Raw genomic sequence first — 22,386 nt, 5'->3', positions numbered from 1 at the left:
TGCGCCGAGTTCCCCAATGTGGCGACAGTTTTCCTTTTTTTTCTTCCTTTTTCCCCGATACTAACGACATATATATCGAAAGAAACAAAAACGCCACCAAAGGGCAAGAGAACAAAAAGATGAAAACAGAAGAAAAAAAAACAAGAAAACCAATTGACTTTCATTTTGTCGGCCATTTTCACAGCGTCGTTTGTCCACCAACACACACGCAAACCCACACACACACACAAACATTCACCATGTATTTATGTACATGTGAACGCTTCCTGTTGCTGAACGCAATCATTTGATTGCAGTTTCGATGTGAAATAATTGGATTTGAAATAAAAATGTCCCCCGTTTTGTTCGGTCCTGACCATTTGACCTCCTCCCGGGAATTTTTCTGGTGGTCTGGGGTGTGTGTATTGGCATAATTTAGCCGTGGCTTCATTCACATTTATGTCGAGCTTAACTGTCGCATGTGTCACTAATTTAACGTTTATTTTTATTGCCCTGTTCGGCTGGTTTAATCTTGACTTTCCTTAATCTTGAATGTATACATTTTTGTGTGTTTCACTTTAAGGTAGCCTTGGATGTTTTTGTATATCACATCTTGATATTCTCGTCTAATGTATTTAATAATTATAGTGGAAAAGTAACACTTATGTCCGTAGAAAAAAACAATTAAATAAAAGAAATGGTTACCGGGTGAACTTTAATAAATTATTAAAATAATAATTGGGTATAAGTTTCATTTCAAGTTGGCTCCGAGCTCTGAAGGCAATTGATTTCCATATGGGGTGGTTTAAATTCCATGAAATTAATTCGACGTTATTGATTCGACATTTTCCATTCTCAATTTCTCTGAGCATGTCGTTGTCTTTCCTTTCACTTAATTGATATTCTCTTTCGTTGCACAAGGAACGCAAAGGATCATTTTCCATTCTGCCCATACCATAAAGCATATCGTATGTTAATTTAATCCCAGGACCAAATGAAAATGCCAGTGATGCCATGCGGATTTTACTCTTTCAAATTAAATTTCTCAATTTTATTATTTTCACATTTTTTCGGGTTGTTGCTTGCATTAAAATTGTGTTGTTTTTCGAGAAGATTTCATAAAATGTTTGCCATGTTATCTTTACACTTTTAATTGCTATCAATATTTGCTAAATCAATAATACATTTCACTTAATACTAGTGTTATATTTAATCTTCATACATATATACTTTATTTTGCTTTATCAACCCTTTACGCTACGATTTTGGCAGCACTAAATCTAACATTAATGTATATGTATATATATGGAACTTCTCTTCCATCAGATATTTTATTTTGAATGCTCTTTGTTTGTCAGCTGGTCTGCCCAGCTTTTTTCTATATGTTCACAATTAGTTTTGGTTGTCTATTTACAATAACACATGGAAAATTATGCTGCAACTATTGTTTACCTTTACTTTTTGCAATTTTTGTATTTCGCTTCTGTTTTTGAGAGCTCTCGATTTTCCGTTGTTTAATTAAAATGCTGCGCGTCATTTTGGCTTAACTAAATATTTGTTGTGTTTTTGTAAATAGAAGTATTTGTTTAATAATTATTTGCTCGGCTTTACGCTAGAATGTATTTCTTTTTTTTTTTGTCATTTCTTTGTTTCTGTTTGTATAGATGTATCTGTAACCGTACATACAAAGGTTTTAATGGCTAACGCTACAAACTGTACGTCAAATATTTGGCAATTAGTTTTTGTTGTTATTGTGGGTTTTTATCGCATTTTAGTTTGATTTTCGACAAATTAAATGCAAATATTAACGTTACTCGAACGGCTTTTCCTGGCTGCCGCTTTGTTCTATTTTACTTTTAATCTTTTTGTTTTGGTAAATTTTAAATACATATTCTATGGAAATTGTACATGCAATATTCGGAATTAAAATGCTAGTTCAAGTAAACTTCGCTACAAGTAAATGTTAATAACTATAATTTACAGTTTGACGTTTCAATGTACAGGGCAATTAAGTTTAATTATTGTTTGCTATCCATACGGCCGAGATGTTTATTTCGAGTTCTGTTTGCCTTTGCCCCTGCTGCCGACAACTTTTCGAGGCTGCCCAATTATGAACGTTATTTACGATCCCAACAACCGCCAACTGCCAACGGCCAATGGCCAAACAAAAGGCAACTTATTTTCACATAATTTTCTAAATCGCCCCCATTTACGACCCCGAAATGTCGTCCGAAAGCCATTTAGCAGGCAAATAATTACGTCCTGGTCCGGACCAACTTTATTAACTGCGCAGGGAGACAAAAGCCCGGGGTCTGGATCCCATCACATACCGAGATTGTGTGGAATGCGAGCTCCGAAAGTGTCAAATATCGAATTAACTCATTTCAGTTGGCCCTCCGCTGCTCCGCGTCGGGCTGGAAAACTTCCTAAATCTTGGCCAGCTGGCCAGTGTCATAAGCAAAAAGTCCTAAAAGGAAACCTTCATTTAACTTGACAATGCTCCAGTATCAAGTCCGACCGGACTCTGGGTCACTCAAGTCCCACACTCAGCCGTAGGGTTTCCTTTGTAGCGATTTTGTGCTGTGCTGGCAGGCCAAAAATAAAAAGGTTGCCCAGCGAATCTCTCAAAAAATGCCTCCCACTGCCGTTCGACACTTGCCCACTTGGAAGTTCCTTAATTAAGATTTTGTTCGTCCTGGCATCGGACGCCACTCGACTGGACCGAAGGACCCCCCGCCTGCCATCTAATCCCACCCAGTCGGGCGTGGGTTGTTGGTCAGCATTACTTTAATTGTTGTTCGGAGCGCTTTGTCGGGCATTTCGCTTTTGTGGCCGAAAATAAATCCTTCTGAATTGCTTAAGCGGACTTTGCTTGAACGCCACCCAATCCCCTTTCCCACAAAGTTTTATCTATCTGCACTTGCACAAAATTATATTGAAATTCGTAGTTAAAATTAATTGTTTAGTTTTCTCTCGAACAAGTGACGAAGAATATGTATGTGCAGAACGCCCCAATTGGCAGACATGACTTAATCTTGCTGAATTCTATATTTTATGTCATTAAAAGCTTAAAAACAAAAAAAAATATTTGAAAATAATGAAAAATCTATTTAAATTGCCTCTCTGAACAACATTTTGGTTAAGACCCGAAGACTTCAAGTTTGAATGTGATTTAACTGTTTATCCAGTGACCATATTAAAGTCCATAAGTCTCCATTATTTCTCTGAGTGCTTTCTAACCCGAATCTAGCTCTCTGTTTCACTTTCTCCGACTGTTTCCTGTTGCTGTCGTCGCCGCTTGAGAGCACGCGCCTTCTTCTTGTATTCGAATTACAAAGCCACAAAAAGTTGAAAAAGCTGTGCAATGACTGTGGTTCGTCCTTCGGATGAGGTGGTGGCATCTTCAGTTCAGTTTAGTTTGGTTTAGTTCAGTGGTTGGGGTTGCAAGATTGTTGCACAACTTTTTATCGTGTCTTAATGTAATTGTTGTGTTCTATGTTCGACCGCCGTTCCTTTGGCCATTCCCTTTACCATTTTCCACCCTCGAAGAGCCAGCCGCGTGTCTTGTAATTTGATTTGCTGCCACATTATTTTGATGTCCGTTAGATACATGTTCGTATAGCCCCCAAATAGTTTTACAACATTTCACTTTTGGCGTGGCGGATTAGATGTCTGGCCATTTGGCTGGATTTACACCATATGTTGTGTTGGTCAATTTGTAAAATGAGGTTAAGTGCGGGCTGATTCTGAAGGAGGGTGTTTTGGTCCTGCTGCCCCAGCATCTTTGAATGGGGTGAAGAATGCTAGATGCCAGCGCAGATAGCAAACACTTCTGCCATTCAGGGGATGGGTGGAAATTGTCGAAGGGACAGAGAAGAAACTTTAATTAGATTGCAATTTAAACTCTGGAATCTGAAGCAGCTGGCAAAGTAGGTTAAGATCTAGTCAAGCATTGAACATGGTTGAACAGAAAGGCTTAAAGGATAATAAAGGCAAGTCGGAAAAGGCTTGAAAGTTGGGAACAGGAAAGTGACGCACTCAGAAAACATGATAAAAAAGTTGATCTTCTGAGAGCATTTGATATAAAATTGTTTACTAAAAAATTTAGGAAAATCCTCTAATTAGTTTTAAAACTGTTCTTGCTTACAATGAAAACAAGTAAGTACCATATATCAATACAAATTCCTTTCATAAGTATAGGATACTAAAAAATAATAATAATAAAATAACCCCAATGGCCTTTTGGTTTGTCACAGATAATTACCAATTTGTAAGAAATTACTTCCCTGTTCTGAATTATCTCCCATATTGAATTAACTTTCAACCAATTTTCTTCGATTTATCCGCCTTGCTCAGCATCTGCCGCTACAACTTCTGATTACTGAATTGGGGCTGTCATAAACTAAATTGTTATTTAATACTTGATCGATATTTCATTTTTATATGCATGACTATCAAAACACTTAATCTTGGCAAACGGACAGGCACTTATATAAAGTTAACTGGCCCGCACACGGTGCTCTTGGCCAGTAAACTGACCCAAAGACGACCACAAGATGGGCATCGACTTCGGATGGCTCGTAAAACTTTGCTGGCGTTGGCTATTTGGCTTGGCCGCTTGTCTACGCTCGTTGCCTTGCCGCCGTTGCCCGGTTACATGCGGCGTATACGTAACAGGAATTTATGACAAATTGTTGCTGCTAACCGAATCGCTAAGAGGCCTGCAACGTGTGGGCACCAAGGCATCATAAATCAAGCCAGAAGCCAACTCAAAGTAATATATATAATGCTTCTGCTGGCATTTATATTTCTTTTTTACAACTGCGCTTCCAGTTTTATTCTCTTGGGAGTTTAACTTTGAATCTTTGTAACCTGAAATATTTTTAAATGGGGTTATTTTTTTTTTTATACATCTAGTCAATTAATTATTATTGCCACAAACAAGTCAATTTTTGAATGTAGAATAATGAATTTTTTAATCTTTGTGGAACCCTTTTCATGACCCATTTTAGGTTTTAATTTCGGCGAACAATTATATATTGAATACTAAATATTTTGAAAGGGAAAAACCATGAAATTGTTTAACTTTTTAGCAAATTGAATGAAAACTAGTTAAGTATGGATATTTGACCTGTCTATACTTTCTCTCTATCTGTATCTTTCTTACTCGTTTGATTTAGTTGGCAGATTGACGATTGTCGGTCGGACTCCATTCACACTTACTTTATTACTCTACTGAAAGGGCGCATATTGTCGCTGGCCGAAGACGGTTTGTCACCAGATGCCCAGCCTCCGCGAACTGGGGGCCATCAGTCTGCTGCTCACAGACTTAATGGATGCCGCCGAGGAAGGTTCCGCTGCTGTCGTACCGCCCAGGTCGGTGGCGGCCACTCGGTCCGCCCGGCATCCGATAGCTCCGTTACTCCTGCTGCCCAACAGTTCCATGGGCAAACTGGGCAGGGTGGCGGGCGGACTGCTTGGAGCCATCTCTATGTAGTAGCTGTCGTCCCTGCTGGGAGAGTGCAGGCTACTGCGGCTGCTGCCCGATGAGGAGGATGTCGTGGAGGAGCTCTTGTCCGCCAGCGAGGAGCTGTAGAATTGCTGGCAGCGTTGCTGTTGCAGCTCGCGAGCTTGTAGGTTGTGCAGGGGGGAGCTGTAGGGAGCTTCTCTCCGGGTGCTGTGGTGCCACTTTTGGAGGCGGGCAGGATCTCCCGCGGAACTCACGGATCCCTGATAGTGCAGGAAGCTATGCACATCATCGGTTTCGTTGAGGTGCCTCTGATGATGGGGTCGCAACTGTCCGGATCGATTGCTTCTCTGCCAGGGCAATTCGCAGCGATAGACATGGGCCAAACCAGCCAGCAATACGATGAACAACACGCAGGCCACAAGCAACATAACGCCCGGGTGATTTCCCGAAAGATTGCGGAGGTTTTCCTCCCGCTGGTCCATTAGATGTTCCGGTTTCGATTCGCTTTTCAGCTCCACATAGGCTTTTAGCTGGGCAAAAGTGCTGAGCTCCTCTGGAGTCGCCTCTTTGGGTGTGTTCACGCTGCTGTGTTGGTGTTGCGGTGTCTTTGATGTGGCTGCCAGTTCTTCAACTGCTGTTTTTACCGCATGTTTGGTGCTATAGGTCATCTTCTTGATGCTCAGCGACGGCTTCTTTTTGTGGCTTTTTGGCGGCGTCTTTGCGTCGCCGTTTATTGCTTCCGCTTGTCGCTTATCAGCCGCTGACTGGTGCTTTTCCTGCTCCGCCAGCTGATGTTGGCTGGCGTCCAGAACTTCCGCATCCGCCACGGTGGCCGTCCCCGGCAGCAACAACTGCTCGGCATCCACCAAAAGGACATCGCCCTTGTGCATCAGCAGCGGTGTGCCAATTAGATGGCGATCCTTAACATGCAGCTGCAATGTTGCATGTTTGTGCGGCGGTGTTGCTACTTGACCGGATGTGTCGCTTTTTGGGTATTTTAATAAAGTCTCCTGGGTTTTATCTTCTGGCATTTTGTCAGATTTTTTACCACCCAAAATTGTTTGTGGCACTTCAATTGCTGCTGTTGGTGCTTCTGCAATTTCAGCAGCTGATGTTGCTGCTGTTTTTGTGGTACCGCTAATGTTCGCTGGCCCGGTTGTTGGCTTGTTGGAATTTATTGGTGTTGTTGCTGCTGGCGTTGCCAAAATGGGAACCTCTGTTGTTGCCTTTGTCTGGGCCAAACTTGGCAGGTTCTTTGCTGGCATTGCTGTTGTTTTGGCCGGCATGCCAGGCATTTGTTGCCGCTGCTGCAGTTGCTCTAACGAAGTTGTTTCTGTTGGCCGCAAAGTTTTTGTGGTTAACTGGGCAACGCTGTTGCCAGCTGATTGCATTGCTGCTGCTGGGGATGTTGGTGTTGCTGTTGGTTCCGCTGGTGTTGCTGTTGTTGCTGTTGGACTGCTGGTGTTCCTGGTGGGCTTGCTGATATTTCTGCTGATGTTGCGACTGTAGTTGTCCCTGCTGCTGCTGTCTGTGCTTCTGCTGGATGTGCGGCTGAAATTTTTGCTGATGCTGCTGCTTCTGCTGATGTTGCTGCCAGGTCTGCTCCCTTTGACTTTTTAACTTTTGACATAGTTTTCGGTGTTGCCACTAATGTTGCCATTGCACTTGTTAGGCTGCAAGAGGGCGGCTTTGTGTCATTTTCCGGCTTCCTTTCGCCGCACTCACGGCTGCTAAAGTTCTCATAAAAGTCGTGGAACTGCAGATACTCCGTCTTCAGATCCACCTGCCCACTCGCAGTCCTTCCATTCGACTGACCCACATCCACTGACCTGCAAGGACTGGCCCACTCGGCAATGGCCAGCAAATCACTGCATTTTATGGGGTTGTCCTCCAGAAGAAGATCCCTCAACTGTGGCAGTGTGTGCACTATCGATTGGCTAACGCTCTCCACACCGGACGATTGCAGATTCAGGGTGAGCAGCTTGGGCAGCGAAAAGGCAGGCAGAAAGATCAAACGATTGCCGGATAAGTCCAGGGTCTGCAGATTGACCAGGCCCACAAAGGCCTGCGGCGGCAGCTCCATTATCTGATTGTGCTGCAGGAACAGGTGTTCCAGCGACGGTGGCAGACTGCTGGGCACTCGCACAAGGAGATTGTGATCCAGGAAAAGGGATTCGAGGAGCTCCAATCGCCCCAGGGCATCGTCCTCCACTTGGGCAATGCGGGATTGCGAGAGGTCCAGGTACTGCAGAAGTGGATAGCTGTCCATGTCGCCGCAATTGATGGCCTGTGAATTGGATGTAGTACTCTTTTAGTTCTAAATATTTCTTGATGTTTAAGAGTTAATATGAATTTAAAAAAAAATTATCATTTGCGTACTGGTGTATGCAAATTTAAAACAATATTTGGTTACACAAAAATGCTTTTAATGTTGAAAAGATTAAACTTTTTTATCGGTAGAAATATTTGTTTAAAAAATATATCCTTTTGTTAATCCAACATGTGCTATTATTCTATCGAATTTACGAAGTTTGACCATAAAGGGTTACGAAAACTTTTATGATTTAATCCCAGTCTAGCCACTGACTTTGTGAGCACTCAAGAAGTTATTGCTCTGAGCAAAAGTCTGGGGAAATTTGATTAGTGGCTGACAAAGAGGGAAAGTGCGAGATGCATGTCCCAGCGACATTGTTTAAAAATTAACTTAAATCTGCCATTATAATTACTTCAAAGGACTCGTAGCGAACTTGCCCCTTTTGCAATCCCAGCGATGCCTGGAGCAATGCTCGTCTGGCACCAAAGTAAACATAGACGCGACTCGTTAAATGAAACGAGTGCCAGGCAACCAGGAAGCCAGACAGCCTGCCGTCGTCTCTGTCCCGGGGCTCTGAAGAAATGAAAGTATGATACTACTATACATCGGGGGGAGGCTTGGGGGCTCAGGATGGGCAACCAGCGGCCCCTAAACGCCATAATTTGCCATGAAAAGGCTGCGTGTTGACTGCCGATAAAGGCGGTGGCAAAAGGCAGTCGGCCTGGGCCGGCGAACAAATTAAAATGGCTTGGCAACAAAGGCACCCGGGAGCAGTGACGAGCCACTCCAGGAAAGCAGGAGCAGCAGAAGCGACTGCACAGATAGTTGGCTAGTACACCAAAAAAAAAACCTTGAGAAAAATAGCGAAATAAAAAAAAATTATTTTAAGATATCAAAAAATAAGTCATATCTATTTTAAGGGGAATTTTAATGCAAATAGTGTTTGGGATGTTCAAAAATACATAATGTTTTTTAAATATTACAGATTTTTGGTAAAGATAGTGTAAAAATATTAAGTTAAATGCAAAACAAATTGATAATTAACAAATTATTATTATTTCTATCCCAAGTGTATCGTTAGTTCACTAAAATAATTAAAATATTTAAAAAAATTTCCAATGTTAATACAGCAAGGATATATGGCGATCTAAAATTGGTACGTCGTATTGATTCAAATAAAACCCAAGAGTCCCAACTTCCTAACTTAACAAACAGCAGAGTTATGGCATTCGATTAATCAGTTATAGGCAGCTTAAATAGTCGGATCGGCCGTTCCGACATATATGCGAAAGGAAAGAAGGGTGTGCAAAGTTGTGATATCTTAAACAGAGACTAGTTCGTAAAAAGACAACGGAGACAGAGGACAACGGAAGACGGACAGACGGACAGACGGACAGCTATATCAAGGATCCGATCAAGAATATATATACTTATAGGGCGGGTGCTTTCCTTTCTTTTTCCCCTTTTGACCAAAATTATAATACCCTCTGCAAGGGTATAATAATAATATAAATATGGGTTAGAATAAATTGAGAATAAGGCTCTACATTACATTTAAATTCGAACGCTCTTAGAAAAATGTAATTAAATTTACTTTAGTTGAAAAAGAACCTATATTTTCATCAATGAATGCAAATTCTATAAATCACAGAAAGCCCCTTAAAAAGGACGAATTAAAAATAGGTTCTTTCAAGTGTACTTCTAATTCCCGGTCCTGTCTCAGCCGTCTCAGCTGCACGTTGGCTGTTGGCTTAAACGTGATTATGCTTATGCCAATTATCCTTATTTTATTAATGCCCAGGCCCAGGCTGAAGCTTTGGCTCCTGCTCCTGGTTGGGAGCCTTTGTCTCTGGCCCTAAACAGCTTACGAAGCGGTATTTTTGCACCTTTTATGGCTTCCGCCATAATCGACATAGCGACAAAGGCGGCAGCCTCAATTTATGCGCCGGATTTGTTTGTCTACACTTGAAGCCGTTTAAGGATAATACCTGGGCGAAACGAAGCCTGCGGACCTGCGGCGCTTTGTGCCCATAATGCAACCGGGATTGTCTATTTTTGTGCCCTTATAAATCTATTTGCTGCTGCTTTTTGTGTGTCCTATAAGTGTTGGCAATTTGAGGAGGAAGGCTAATCTGCAGCTCGTGTTGCTGCTTATGTCAATCAAGCTCACACAGGCCTTGTGGCTCCCCTATTCTATATTTTTGCTGTCCGGTGCCCTCCACCTCCCTTTCTTATTGCTTCTGCTTTCTTATTAAGACTTGAGCGCCCATTCTATTATTTTCCTTTGTTTTCCACTCGCATTTGTTGAAAAGTGAGAAGTGCACTTTGCTATTCCATTGTGTGGCCACATTGTGTCTTAATTACGTTCTTAACTGGACTTGAGTGGCGTGTCCTCTTAGCCGGACTAACAGCTTAACAATGCCTGCAACTGCCACTCAAGGAAAATACTTTTCTAGCCTTGTTCTTATTCTAAATTGGATTATTCGTTGGAGATTATTAGCTATAATATCCTATTTTATTTATATTACTTTACAACGGGGGTTTTTCTTGAAAATGTCAAAAAATTAAAAGAAAAGCATTGATATATTAGTTTTTTGATTATTTTCAAAAGTTAATCGCATATTTAATAATAAAATACCATTTTTACCTTAATTTAGTTTTTGTATCCAATACATGCAAACAAATAGACCTTGAATGCACCAAAAAGTAGATAACCTTTTCTTTTAATATAAATAAATAATTCACATTACCCAAGCCATCTAAAAAACATAATTCAATGCATGCTCTCTATGCATAACTAATTGAAAAAGTAATCTATTTAAATAACAATATGAATAATTAAAATCAACATAGCCATTTTAATAATTGTAAAAAATTGTGTAACAGAAAACTAAACTGTTGGATCGAAAGAATCAATAATATAAATTTCCTGTTTTTATGTAATGGCTCCCAATGCTAAAATTAACACCACATAAAATTTTCCAGCCTTCCTCATTTGCTTTTTCTTCCTTCTTCCGCACCGAAAGCGGAAGCAAAAGAGAGCCGCAGAAAATGGCGGGGGCGAAATTTAAAAATAACAAAGTGTAAATCATACGCGTGGTGAGATTGCCCTGTGGTTGCTCCGTTGGTGGGTGGGTGGAAAATGTGGAAACAGGGGGCCGGGGAAAATTCGAGGGGACCCGGAAAACGCACTCAAGCACGCAGTGGAGCACAGGCCACATAACAGATGCTAATTAATGGCGGCTGTGGCAAAGGGAGCTTCCATAATGGAGAGACTGCAGGATGCAGGGAAATGGAGACAGGATCTGAATCTGATTCTGAAGCCAAGGACAAAGATGGCAAGTGTCTGTAGGGAATGTGCCGTTAATTGCCGGCAAATGCGTCGAATTGCGGTTCATTGGCTTGCACGACTCGGGTAGTCGAGTCCGTAATTTATCGATCAAAGCATGGAGTTGCCCTTCACAGTTTGTCCCACCTTTCTAAACGTCATTATATGGGGACTTATTCCATTACTGCATTAAGTTTGCACGTAATAAATAAAAAAAAATTGAACAATAAATATCCTACGTGAAAACATTGAACAATTAATATCCTGTGTGAATATCGATTTCATTTAAAATTACATAGTTTTCTGTGGTTTTGAATGTTCATAACGAAAATTCCATTATTCTTAAGGTGCAGCAGGAATTCAATTCGAAGTTGTCAAGAGTTAAATCCAAGATCATTTATTTTTTGTTTACTTTTTTAAATTATACCTGGTTATGTAAGTAGTATTCTTTAATTTTATATTAGATTGCCAACCAAAAATGTAAGGAATATAAATTACAAATTAAATATAACCAGTTTAAAAGTATAAAGTAAAGAATTGAAAACCGTGTTCTAGTTTTCTAATTCGAATAACGTTTGAAACTTACCTTCAGCCAGTTGTCGGACAACTTGAGGGTCCTAACCGATTGCGCTAGAGCCGCTGGAACCTGGCACAACCCAGTGCCGCTGGCATCCAACTCCTTGAGGCTCCAGGATGCCACAAACTCCTGCATCGCAACGCCCACTTCCGGATTGTAGGCGATGGAAAGGCTGACGAGGTCCGGAATTCCCTGCAGAGCTCGAATCGCAGAACCACTTAAGCGGTTATAGGATAGATCCAGGTGCTGCAGATTCGGAAGAGCCAGAAAGGTTTCGTAGTCGATATCCGAGATGTTGTTGTGACTGAGAATCAGTGTTTGCAGTTCAAGCAAACTGTAGAAGGATTCCCGGGAAATGTTTAGCAATTGATTGTGAGCCAAGTTAAGATTTTTTAGTTGAGGCAGACGCTGGGCAAAGAAGCTGGTGGAAATCTGTCTGAATCGATTGCAGGAAAGATCGAGCGTCACGAGGGGAAGTGAGTGGTTGGTATCGGCTAAACTCAGCGGTATAAGCGCCAAGGAATTATTGCCCACATCCAGCTGCCTCAGCTGATTGAAGTGGTCCAAGCTCAGACTGCTCAATTGATTGCTGCTCAGATCCATGGCGGTGATCACCTGGAAGTCGCCCTTCCACTGGCCACCACTGCTGTTAAATGTCCTCAAGTCGCGGTGTGTGAGGTTGAGCTTATTCGCCGGAGCATTTAACTCCAGCTCCCGTTTGTGACGTTTCTGTTGGTAACGTAACTCCCCCCGAAAGCTGGCCGGTTCGTTTTCGTCCCTCAACATTCGGTGGATGCTCTGGTAGCTGAGGCCACCGACATCCTGGAGGGATAACTGCTGCTCCTCCCTCTCGGCGGCCAGGCGGGATGGGTTGGGGACTTCGGCCAGTTGGGCCGCAACCACCAGCCTTGTTAGCCATGTCCAGGCCAGGAAAAGGGCCAGGCCTAGATCACAGCGTTCGCTCACGATTTTCACCATTTTGCGCCCCACTTTCCGCTCTCTTCTATTTTCCTGGTTTAAATTGGAAGGTCTACGGCTGTGCTTTTTTTTTTTGCTGGCTTTTATTTCACTTGGAATTTATGCTCGGTACGTGCGAACGTTTAACGTTCAATTTTGAATATGGCTGCTGGCTCATTCATTTCCTCGTTCATCCGTTCGTTCATCGGCTTCGCTGGGGCGTCACGTGCGCGCCTTTTTGGCCAAACATGTGACAAGTGTCGGCGGCAGTCAGAGGCGGATGTTGCCCGAGGGCAATGGCTGCGTTTCCGGTCCGGCGGCCATTGCTCAAGCTGCGTGCTCGAATTCCATTGCACACAGATGCTGAATTTTTAATTAAATCAACTTGATCATTCTATTCCGGGTCGTCTGTTATTGTTCCCCCTTTTTCAATTCAACGTCCTGCAATTGTTTTACAATTTTAATTGCGCTCCTTTGTGTTTTCTTTTTTTTTGTTTTTTTCTTTCTGCTATTTTCGTGATGCTAATTGCTGTTAAACAAAACGCAACTCAACTCGAGCAAATGTCAATTAAAAAGCGAGCATTCCTGCTACTCCTGATGCCGATGTTTTGGTCCTGTTGTTTTTAGCCAACTGTTGTCACATTACAATGCCAAGTGCTCCCCTGGCGTCGTTGTCGTCGCGTGCTTAAAATCTGTAATAAAACGTAAAAAAATTGCTTGTAATTACGCTCTTGTTCGCTGGCCTTTGTTGTTGTTGTGTGAATGCAAAAGGTGGCAAAGGTAAAACTTGCTTTTAAACATTTTTCCCCCTGCTTTCCTTTCATCGCATTTTAATTTCTACTTTGGCTTTACGACTTCAGAGCGCTTTGGCAGTTGCCTTCAGTGTTATTTTTATGTTGATTGCAGCTAATGAAATTATAATTTCAACACGCCACGGTTTTAAGGATACAAACTGGATGGGATATTCGCCAATTCTGTCAGCCGTTTGCCACTAAGCCCCGGTAATAAACCCCAGCCGACCGTCGTGTGGGTCTGTGTGTGTGTGTGTGTTTGCCATAAATCATTTAACTGGGTCATTTCATTTCCGCCGTAGACAAGCGACAGGAAGGCCACTGAGCAACCCAACTGTCAACTGACAACCCACAGCAGCTGGCCCCAAAACGACGCAAATTTGATTTACTCATTGCCGGCCTAATGACGCTCGAATGTATGCTTTCTTGCCTTCCCTCCCAAGTGTATTTCGGCGTTCTTTTTTCGGTCTCGGACAACCCAATTCTGGCAAATTAATTTGTCAATGTCTACTTAAAGTCGAGCATGGCATTTTGATAACCCAACAGCGAGGTATATTAACCGGTTTCGGAAGATTGCAGTGCATTGATGGATGGCTTCAGTGGCGATTGGAAAATTACCAATAAAAAGTTTATAAGTGCTTATCATAACATGGAATCTCAAACAGCTAATGTTTTGGCTCAGGGCCTATATTTCTTAAGATAATGCAGGACATTTGTTAAGTTGATTTTAAATTTATGTAGAAGTTACTTTTTGAAGAAATTTAAAATTTATAAATACTAATTAAAATGTTTTACTTTACCTACACCCAAAAAATAAGATCAATTTAAAATTATCAATTTATCATCATGTAATATAATTTTTTACTCAGAGGGATTATAATTTCAGTAAAAGTTTGAAGAGGAAGGAGACATGACCCTAAAAGTAAAACGATCACAACAGAAGAGAAAGCCGTCTGTCCGTCCGTCTGTCGTTGTCCGTCCGTTTCTAAATAGTCCCTCAGTTTAAAGCTTCTGCGAAACTTCCCAAAAGTGTCTTATTGCAGGTAGTATATAAGTCGGACGAGCGGACCCATATCATATAGCGCCATAAACTGAACGATCGGAAAAGCCAAACTGGTGTTTTAAAGTAGAAGTTGGGATTTCATGGGTTTTATTTGGCTAAAATCCGACCTACCAAATTAAATGATGAACTTTTCCTCCCCTATATAAAGCCATAGCTTTGTTTTTAAAGTTATGGGATTTTCTATGGGTTTTATTTTTGGCCAATCAATCCGACCTACCAAAGGATCGGCCGACTATATCTTAAGCTGCCATATAACTGAACGATTGGAAATGACATAACTTTGGTGTTTTTAAAGTTAGGAAGTTGGGACATTTTATAGTATTAAGAATACATCATAGAATAATTTGGACAATATAATTTATAAAATATTCTGCAAGGGTATATCAACTTCGGCTCCGCCCGAAGTTAGCTTTCCTTTCTTGTTTTCTATGTTATAAATGTATTGAATGACAGATAAAGCATGGATGTTAAGTTAAAAAATATATGGTTTTCTGGTATTTAACAACCTAACTTACATACCAATTTAATAATGTAGGAATTTATATGCTTTATCTGTTGATGGTTTCCTTGCCATTACACACAAAAATTTTGAACCACATACAACGTTTCGTAGCTATGTACAAATACAAATACGGGGAAGGGCTCTGGCTGGTTTACGTTAAATTTATTGACAAATATCATCAAGGAGAAGGCGTTTCATTTCATCTGCTGCCGTTTGCTTACATAACAGTAAAATTTGGGCCATAAGTTTGGCGACATTCAGCCACCCACTCCACCCCCGAATACGTAACATCCCAGACTTCCCATTCAGCCAGATATTCAGGCAGGCAGATGTACGCAAGTCAATTGACATGAAAGTCGATTTCAAAAACCAACAACAAATAGGGGAAGCATCAACAACAGCAACAACGTGAGCTGTCTGTTTGCGGGGACAAGATTGAAGCATCCCACCATTTCCCGGGGGGTGGTGTTCTTTATTTGGGGGACGGGGTTCCAAAGATGCCTGTCAGTTTATTTTATGCCAGCTTGAAAATAATTTGCAAATTGCTGTGCCATATTTTTCTCGTACTTCTGAGCTGTATTTTATCATCAGACATTAGCGAGGGTTGCTTGTACAAATTTGTCAGCAAGTGTATTGCATATTTATATGACAGACTTCATCCCCTTTGTTTCCTTTATATTAGTGCATGCTTTTGTTAGTTAATCAAATGCTCTGTGCAAAGCAAATAACTTGCAGTTCTGCTCAAGTACATTATTCAAGAATGCAACTACAGGAGAGCACAAAGCAGAAGCAAAACTTTGGCAAAGGCAAAAAAATGCAGCGTATAAACTAGATAGTAAAGAAACTTTCAAGAGCTGAGTCCTTTATTCCCTTCCATTCAAAATAAGAACATTTAATAATTCCATAAGATAGTTTTGACAAGTTTTCTGTAATAAACGATATTATGATGATGTAATATTTGGACAGCTCCTAACGTGTTACCTTTAATTTTTTAGATAAGAAAATAAACTAAAGCCTTAATTTTTAATTTAAATGTATTTCAATATTTTTTAAAGTTTATTCTTAGTTTGTACTAAATTTTAAACATCTGACCAATATTTGTATACCCTCAAGAAGGATATAAAAAGATGCTTAATAAAAATCCAGATGCTTAAATAAAATCCCAGGCGCACTCGCTGCAAAAGCTGGAATTGGATTTCGCATTGCCGCTCTTTCCCCCAACTGCAGCATACGACTGTGATTTATTTTAAACGTATTTAGATGCCACGAACCCGAATCCGAATCTCCGAACCCAACATGACTTTATCAACGGATGCAAATGCAGTTGACGGGGCCAGGACAGCAAGGACTTGGCCGCCCTCCCGTGCCATTGCTCCATTGCATTTCATTGAGTGCTTGAGTCGGTGCTTTTTTGCTATTGCAGCTGCTTTTTGCTTCAGTGCTGCGCTCAATGGTGCAACAAAACACACACAGAAAATTGTATCTATGCCCGTCGCGGCTGGTTGCACTTTTTCAGACACGCTGGCGTATACGTAATGCGCTGCATTTACTTCTCTATCGCGCTCTGTGCTTTATTTGTATGGAAATGTTACTGCTGGCCGGAGCGGTGTCTTTTGTGCCCGGATCTTCTCTACTCAGCACGAACGGCATGTTTATTGTTTAAGAGCACTTCCAGCGCTTTTTTCAATGCATTTACCCTCTATTTTTTCTCATCCTATCCCTTTGCGCCCTTTTGTTTGCTGTAGTTTTAATAAACTTCCGCTTTACCCTTGGCTTCATAGAGTTCGCCTTGTGCGAGCGACATGCTTTTGATGCTGGTGCGGTAGGACACTATAAAAAAAAATCTTCCGTTTTGGCAACTTCACTTGAAAAAGGTTTTAAGGAGATGATTACCACTGTCCATACAAAATTCGGGTCATTTTTTATCATCGCCATTTAGTCAAAATGATTTTAAGGAATAAATATTGAGAGTTTTAATTTAATTTAATTGGTTTCCCTAATGATTTTAATTATTTAGACAAGCTCAGTTTTTTGTTTATAGTCTTTACTAGATGTTGGAAACCATTTTGTAAATTTTTATAGTTTCTTTTTACATGTAATGGCTTAAGTAAACTATTATGTAAGTTTTGATTTAAGTGTACAACCGGGAAATTCTCGAATCAGCTATCCTGCAAAAACCCTGCAACCTAGCATCTGTGTCAATGTCAGGCACGTGCGGGCACGTGGATATGCATGTGGGACTTAAACTGCTTTTGGTCTGGCATCTTTAAGCAAAATGTCCAACACTTGGCGAACAATTTGCCACGGCACTTGGTCGATTTTCAGCCATCGATTTGCTTTTATTTGCTGCGCATAAAAGTTTTCAAATTAAAGTTTATTTCTGGCTTTCGACTGTCAGACTGAACGAGCTGGCAATTTGGCAGCAGCATCAGTTCGTCGGCCCGACTGACTGAAATATTGGCAGACAAAGTGGGTGGAAGAAAAAACTTATCGATATCGAAAAACAGAGCAAACTGTTGAGGTGTAGGGTATAGATTTAGTGTAGGCCCACCTTGAGGTGTTTAGAGTCAGCCCCCAAAATTGGTTTCTTCTCTTGTTTCGCAGAAAAGTTAAGAGTGCTTTTTTGAGGAACTTTTATTTAGTGAGGGGAGGAAATCGAATCCAATTGAAGAGAACAAGTAATAACTAAAGTTGTTTCACATGGGTCCAGCCAGAAGATTACATGCTTGACTCACGCAAAGTTATTTTAATTTTCATTTATAAATACATTTATAAATACATTTATATTAAAGTACACAACTAAATGAAAATATAAATATAAATGTGAAGCAGAGTTATGAGTCTTTCAGACATAATCATTATTCTATGTTTTAATTATAGCTTGCATTCAAAAACAGTAAATTATTTTTTTAAGCTTAACATTGCCTTGACGGAAAATCAAGGACTTAAATAAGTGAGACCTTGCACTAACACAGCCTCGGGATTGCTTGAAAATACATGAGGCCTACACGATATCAGGAGAGATTTGTCATTCCCATCAGCGGGAGATTTCTTGGGAGCACATGTCATTGACTTCCACTCGCTTTTGGCCGCCATGTTGTGCTCCTTATTAATGCCCTGCGGTAAAATGGGTCCAACCACTCGGGGAATGCCCCTGGAACCCCACCCACTGCCCACCCAAGCAACCAAAAACACATAAGTAAAATCTGTAATAAACTTGTTGTTGTTCTTCTTGTCAGTGGGTGAGTGTGTGCGGCTTTTATTGTTTTATTTGTGAGCGTCTTTTCAGACAAGTTTCTGTTTTTCTTTTTATTTATTCCTTTTTGTAGTTTTCCTTCTGCTTTTATTTGTTAAATTGCGTTGTGAAAAATCGCTGAAGGCTCAGGGCCGCCGCAACCGAGCTGGGCCTCTTGTGTATGTTTATTTGGTCGCTTTTTGTTCCGTTTCATTCTATTTTTTGTGTATATTTTTTTTGGGTTTTTGGGTGTTTGTGTGCTTGACTTCGTCTTGGGCTTTATTTTGGTAGCCCAATTTCGGTTTTGCTCCCAGCAGCTTATCTTGCCTGGGACCTTGAATGCGGCCAAATAATTTTTTGATAAATAAAAGGGAACGCTGATGTTTGGATTCGTATTGGAGTGGCATGGGTGCACTCATTTTTATTATCTTGCTCATATTTTAACCCCTTTTGTCGTGGTTTAGTTTTGTTCTGGCAAAGCTTTTTACGAAATTGAAAAACTTTTTCAATAACTGCGCATAAATTGTTGACCCTCACTCCGAAGTCCCTTTCGCCACTGTTCGATTGCTGGAAGTCTTCCCATCATCCTGGCTCATTTTGTCTAGCTCTTGAGCTAAAATATGACTGGTGGTTAATATAGTAATATGGGCTCGAAGTAATATGAAAACCAATTCCATTTGGGTCAACAGCCCCAGCAAATTGTGTAGCTGACAGACACTGAAGTGGACCTGCTTCGGAGCCACTGCCACTCATATTTCCTTTTGCGGCACATCAAGTGACACAATGATTTTCTAATAATTTGCCAAATTGCCTTTGCTTGACCATTAAATCTGAGATACGTGTCTGTGTGATAGCCAGATTATGTTCACACAGATACTCGTAAACACGCCCCCACATGTCTGAGCAGCCAGCTAGACGAAATTCTTCTGGCCAGGACACAACTCAAGACTTTTGTCAGCCTCCTTCGCCTCGAGTGTGGTGTCACCGAGCTTCTTCTCCTCAATTCTGGGCCCTTAAAGTCGGTGCCCTTTAAGTTCTTTGCTCAGCGGGTCAAAGAGAATCGTGAAAATAAATCTGTGACTAGTGCAAAATCAATAACTTGGCTTGGCTGCCACTGGGGATGCGTTTTTCCTTCCGTCCTTTCAAGTGGTTTCGTATTGCAAAGGAAGAGCCAAAAATAAAACTAAAAAATATAAATGCACCAAAAATCTACTCGGATTGGGTGTCGTCGTCGTTGATTTGGCCCCGAGCCATTGTTCTGTTCTATGGTGGAGATTTCTAGTAGCGAAGCAGATGATACTCTTGAAATTGTTCTTTATATTAATTGGTTGCGGCTAATGAAAGAAATGGAGAAGCAGTTATAGCAGCTTACTTTACCTATTTTGAAGTTAGAAAGATTTTTGGTGTTGAAAAGAAGAATGATTAAAGCAAATATTTATATATAATTTGTTCTCAGCCAGACATGAAAAGCAACTACAGTTTTAAAGAGTGCCTTCAGTCATTTTCCATCAGTTAAATTTATCCTCCCTGTGCTTGTGTTAAAACTAGATAGATATTTGTAAGTATAACTTTGGTGACTAGGAGTGCCAAAAATAGAGCACAATTCCAAAGAAGATTTCTGTTTGTCCTCGCCTCTCGACATAACTGAATCCCCATCTGCAAATTTCGTCTGCTATTTTGATTGTGGTTGTCAACGGCGCTTGTTTGTTCATTCTCCTGCCGGCTGTGTCGTCAACTTTTGGCATTTTGTGTTCTTTAATTTTCATGGCTGGCGGGCGCTGGTTTGATCCCATGACAGATTGGCAGGCAAAACTCAGTGCTCAGTGCTATTTGTCCGACTAACAAGTTCTGCCATTGATATGGGTTTTGGAATGGGGAAGTGGAAGGGAAGTGGAAGTGGGTGAGGAACTAAACCGGAAACTGCTTTGACAATTAGCGCATGTGTCTGCGCATAAATCTGCGGGGCGGGTAATTTATCAGGCGAGGCACTTGTCAGTAATACGCGCCATTTACATTAACGCACATTACGCTCAATTTTTCGAGTATCAAATTATGGCAAAGCTCTGGGGCTGTCTGCTTTGGGGTTTCAACAACAAAAGGCAGACGGCAAACTTTAAATTTTTACGACATCATTTCATGGGCCACAAGGCAGGACGAACCCCGGCACGAACCCTTAACGATTGTTGTTCTCTCTGCTCAACTTCAATGATAATTTGCCATCTCCACCCTGCTGCCCGTTTTTCGGGTCCTGGCAAAAGGAAAAATATTACACGCATAACTGTCGTATATTTTTTGTTGTTGTGCGAGTGGGAGACGACTCTTCGCCCGTTTTGTCTTTGCGCTGGAAAACAAAAATTAGGCCATTAAGGCATTTACCAAATGCTCCGTGTCGCAAACTGGCCTGGCTTTGGTATTTCCTCTAAACAGGGCTCGGTCTTCCGGGGGCGTCTTTTTGTGAAATTGAAATTAATGTGGCGGAAATCACAAGTTGAGCACGCAACGCGGCCTGCAAGGGTTCACTCGACCCATTCGAAGCACTTGAGCCGCTTGATATATGCTGGTAATTCCCGTTGTGCGCCGATGATTAGACTGGCAATTAGTGAATTAGCATACGAAATATGTCTAATGTGTTTCGAATGAGGCCCCTTCATTCACCACAGAATTCTTTAAATGAGTTTGGTGGGAAATTATAAATTAATTATAAACAGTAGGCTTTGAAAGCTTTAGAAGGCTGTCCCATAAATCCTCTGCTTTTTAAAATATCAATGTACTGATTCCTAAATTCAATGTTTTTAAAGTCTCTCATTATCCTGTTAAGTACTTTTTAACATTATGCTTTCCTTTACAAAATAAATCATTTTATTATCTCTTTTTAAAGAATTTTAGCTGCAGATTTTTTTTACATTTTAATATAGGCCATAGTTCTAAGTGTATACACAAAAACGTATTATTTTAATACTGTTCTTCTTGTTTATGTTCTTACTTATTTTTACTTAAAAAAATTTGAAGACTAAAACCCAAATTTTTTCATATTTTATAGATTATGTTATGAAGCTGAAAAGGGAATTTATGTTATTTGATAAGCAGAAAATCGAATCCATCCCAACAGCATTCGAAGCTTCTGAATTGCTTTGTTGCCGTTTTAAAACGCCTCCGGCCAGCCTGAATTATTAAGCCATTTTTCATATTTTAATAGCAAAACATTTTGCTGGCAGTCGAGAAAAGGAAAAAATGTAAAAAAAACACGGGGAAAAGTTTTTAATTTGTTATGCTGCTTGCGTTTCCCAACGCCCACTTGCCGTACTGCAGTTCGCATATTTTATTTTCAACATTTATTGTGCGCCTTTCTCGAGCTCGGCATTCATTATAAGCCATAACAATTTGACCGTGAGGCATAAAAGTGTCGAAAGTGCAGGCGAGTGAGGGGCAGGCAAGTGGGTGTGGCATGAAACTTTTGTTGTCCAACAATGGAGAGGAAACAGTTTAAAGAAAAGGCACTCACAAAAATGTGAAAGAAATTATGCAGAGTACGCCGAAAGTTGCCGGCATACCTTAACTTTATTTGATAATCAGGCGTTTAATTTTATTTCAGTTATGAGGGAGAGGTACAGGAGATGCCGTTAACTATACGATGTGGCAAAGTGCAATCCCCGCCCATATATGTGCCTTTTGGAATTTCCTTTGACCTGCATAAATAAACGAGTGCCGGCGGCCTTCGAGGAGGAGCTGCTAACAAAACTTATAAATCCCAGATATCCTGACCTTAATGCCACGTTGAATACGAAATGATGATGCCGGGTCTGTCACAGTGTGTGCGTTCGTGAGCAACTGTGCGAAGCACTAAAAGCCAAAGCCAGAGTGTGAAAATAAAAACAAACAGCACCGAGGCAGCTGGCAGATAGCAGCCACCGCAAAGGCAAACGCAAAAAAAGGCCAGGAAAATCGATGCGAAAGTGTTTGCTGTCTAAAAAAGTTTTCTACACCCATACAAACAGGAGAAATAGGTGCCTGGTGACTTGTAGGTGGCGCCCCCGGGTGTCCTGAGCTGTGATCATGCCAGGTTAACTGTGCGTATACGTAACGCAGTTGCGGGGCTGCTAAATATTTTCAAGGATAACTTTCCACGACCCACTCATACATGTGCATACGCAAGCAGGATATGTTTGCGAC

The 22,386-nt window shown here is 41.0% G+C and overlaps 2 protein-coding genes across 3 annotated transcripts in view; one reads left to right on the top strand and one right to left on the bottom strand.

Moving 5' to 3' along the window:
• LOC108037692 (protein timeless homolog) overlaps nt 1–22,386 on the top strand; it is a 75,208-nt gene that overhangs the window by 36,901 nt on the left and 15,921 nt on the right. The gene's annotated exons all lie outside the window — the stretch shown is intronic.
• Nucleotides 1,001–22,386, bottom strand: part of LOC108037691 (chaoptin) — a 28,142-nt gene continuing 6,756 nt past the window's right edge. The window contains exons 3-5 of one of the 2 annotated variants that reach the window (XM_044457398.1): nt 11,678–13,317; nt 6,926–7,736; nt 1,001–6,887 (exon numbers count right to left, since the gene is read on the bottom strand). In XM_044457398.1, coding sequence (XP_044313333.1) covers nt 5,254–6,887; nt 6,926–7,736; nt 11,678–12,646 — 3,414 coding nt within the window. In that variant the 5' untranslated portion in view covers nt 12,647–13,317 and the 3' untranslated portion in view covers nt 1,001–5,253. Of the gene's footprint in view, nt 7,737–11,677; nt 13,318–22,386 lie in introns of both variants that reach the window. The other variant, XM_044457397.1, reaches the window with a different exon arrangement.

This window comes from Drosophila rhopaloa, unplaced genomic scaffold (assembly GCF_018152115.1).
Source record: "Drosophila rhopaloa isolate 14029-0021.01 unplaced genomic scaffold, ASM1815211v1 contig_155, whole genome shotgun sequence".
Lineage (NCBI taxonomy): Eukaryota > Metazoa > Arthropoda > Insecta > Diptera > Drosophilidae > Drosophila > Drosophila rhopaloa.
Note: the sequence above shows the minus strand (reverse complement) of the source record. Positions and strands in the feature narration are given on the sequence as shown.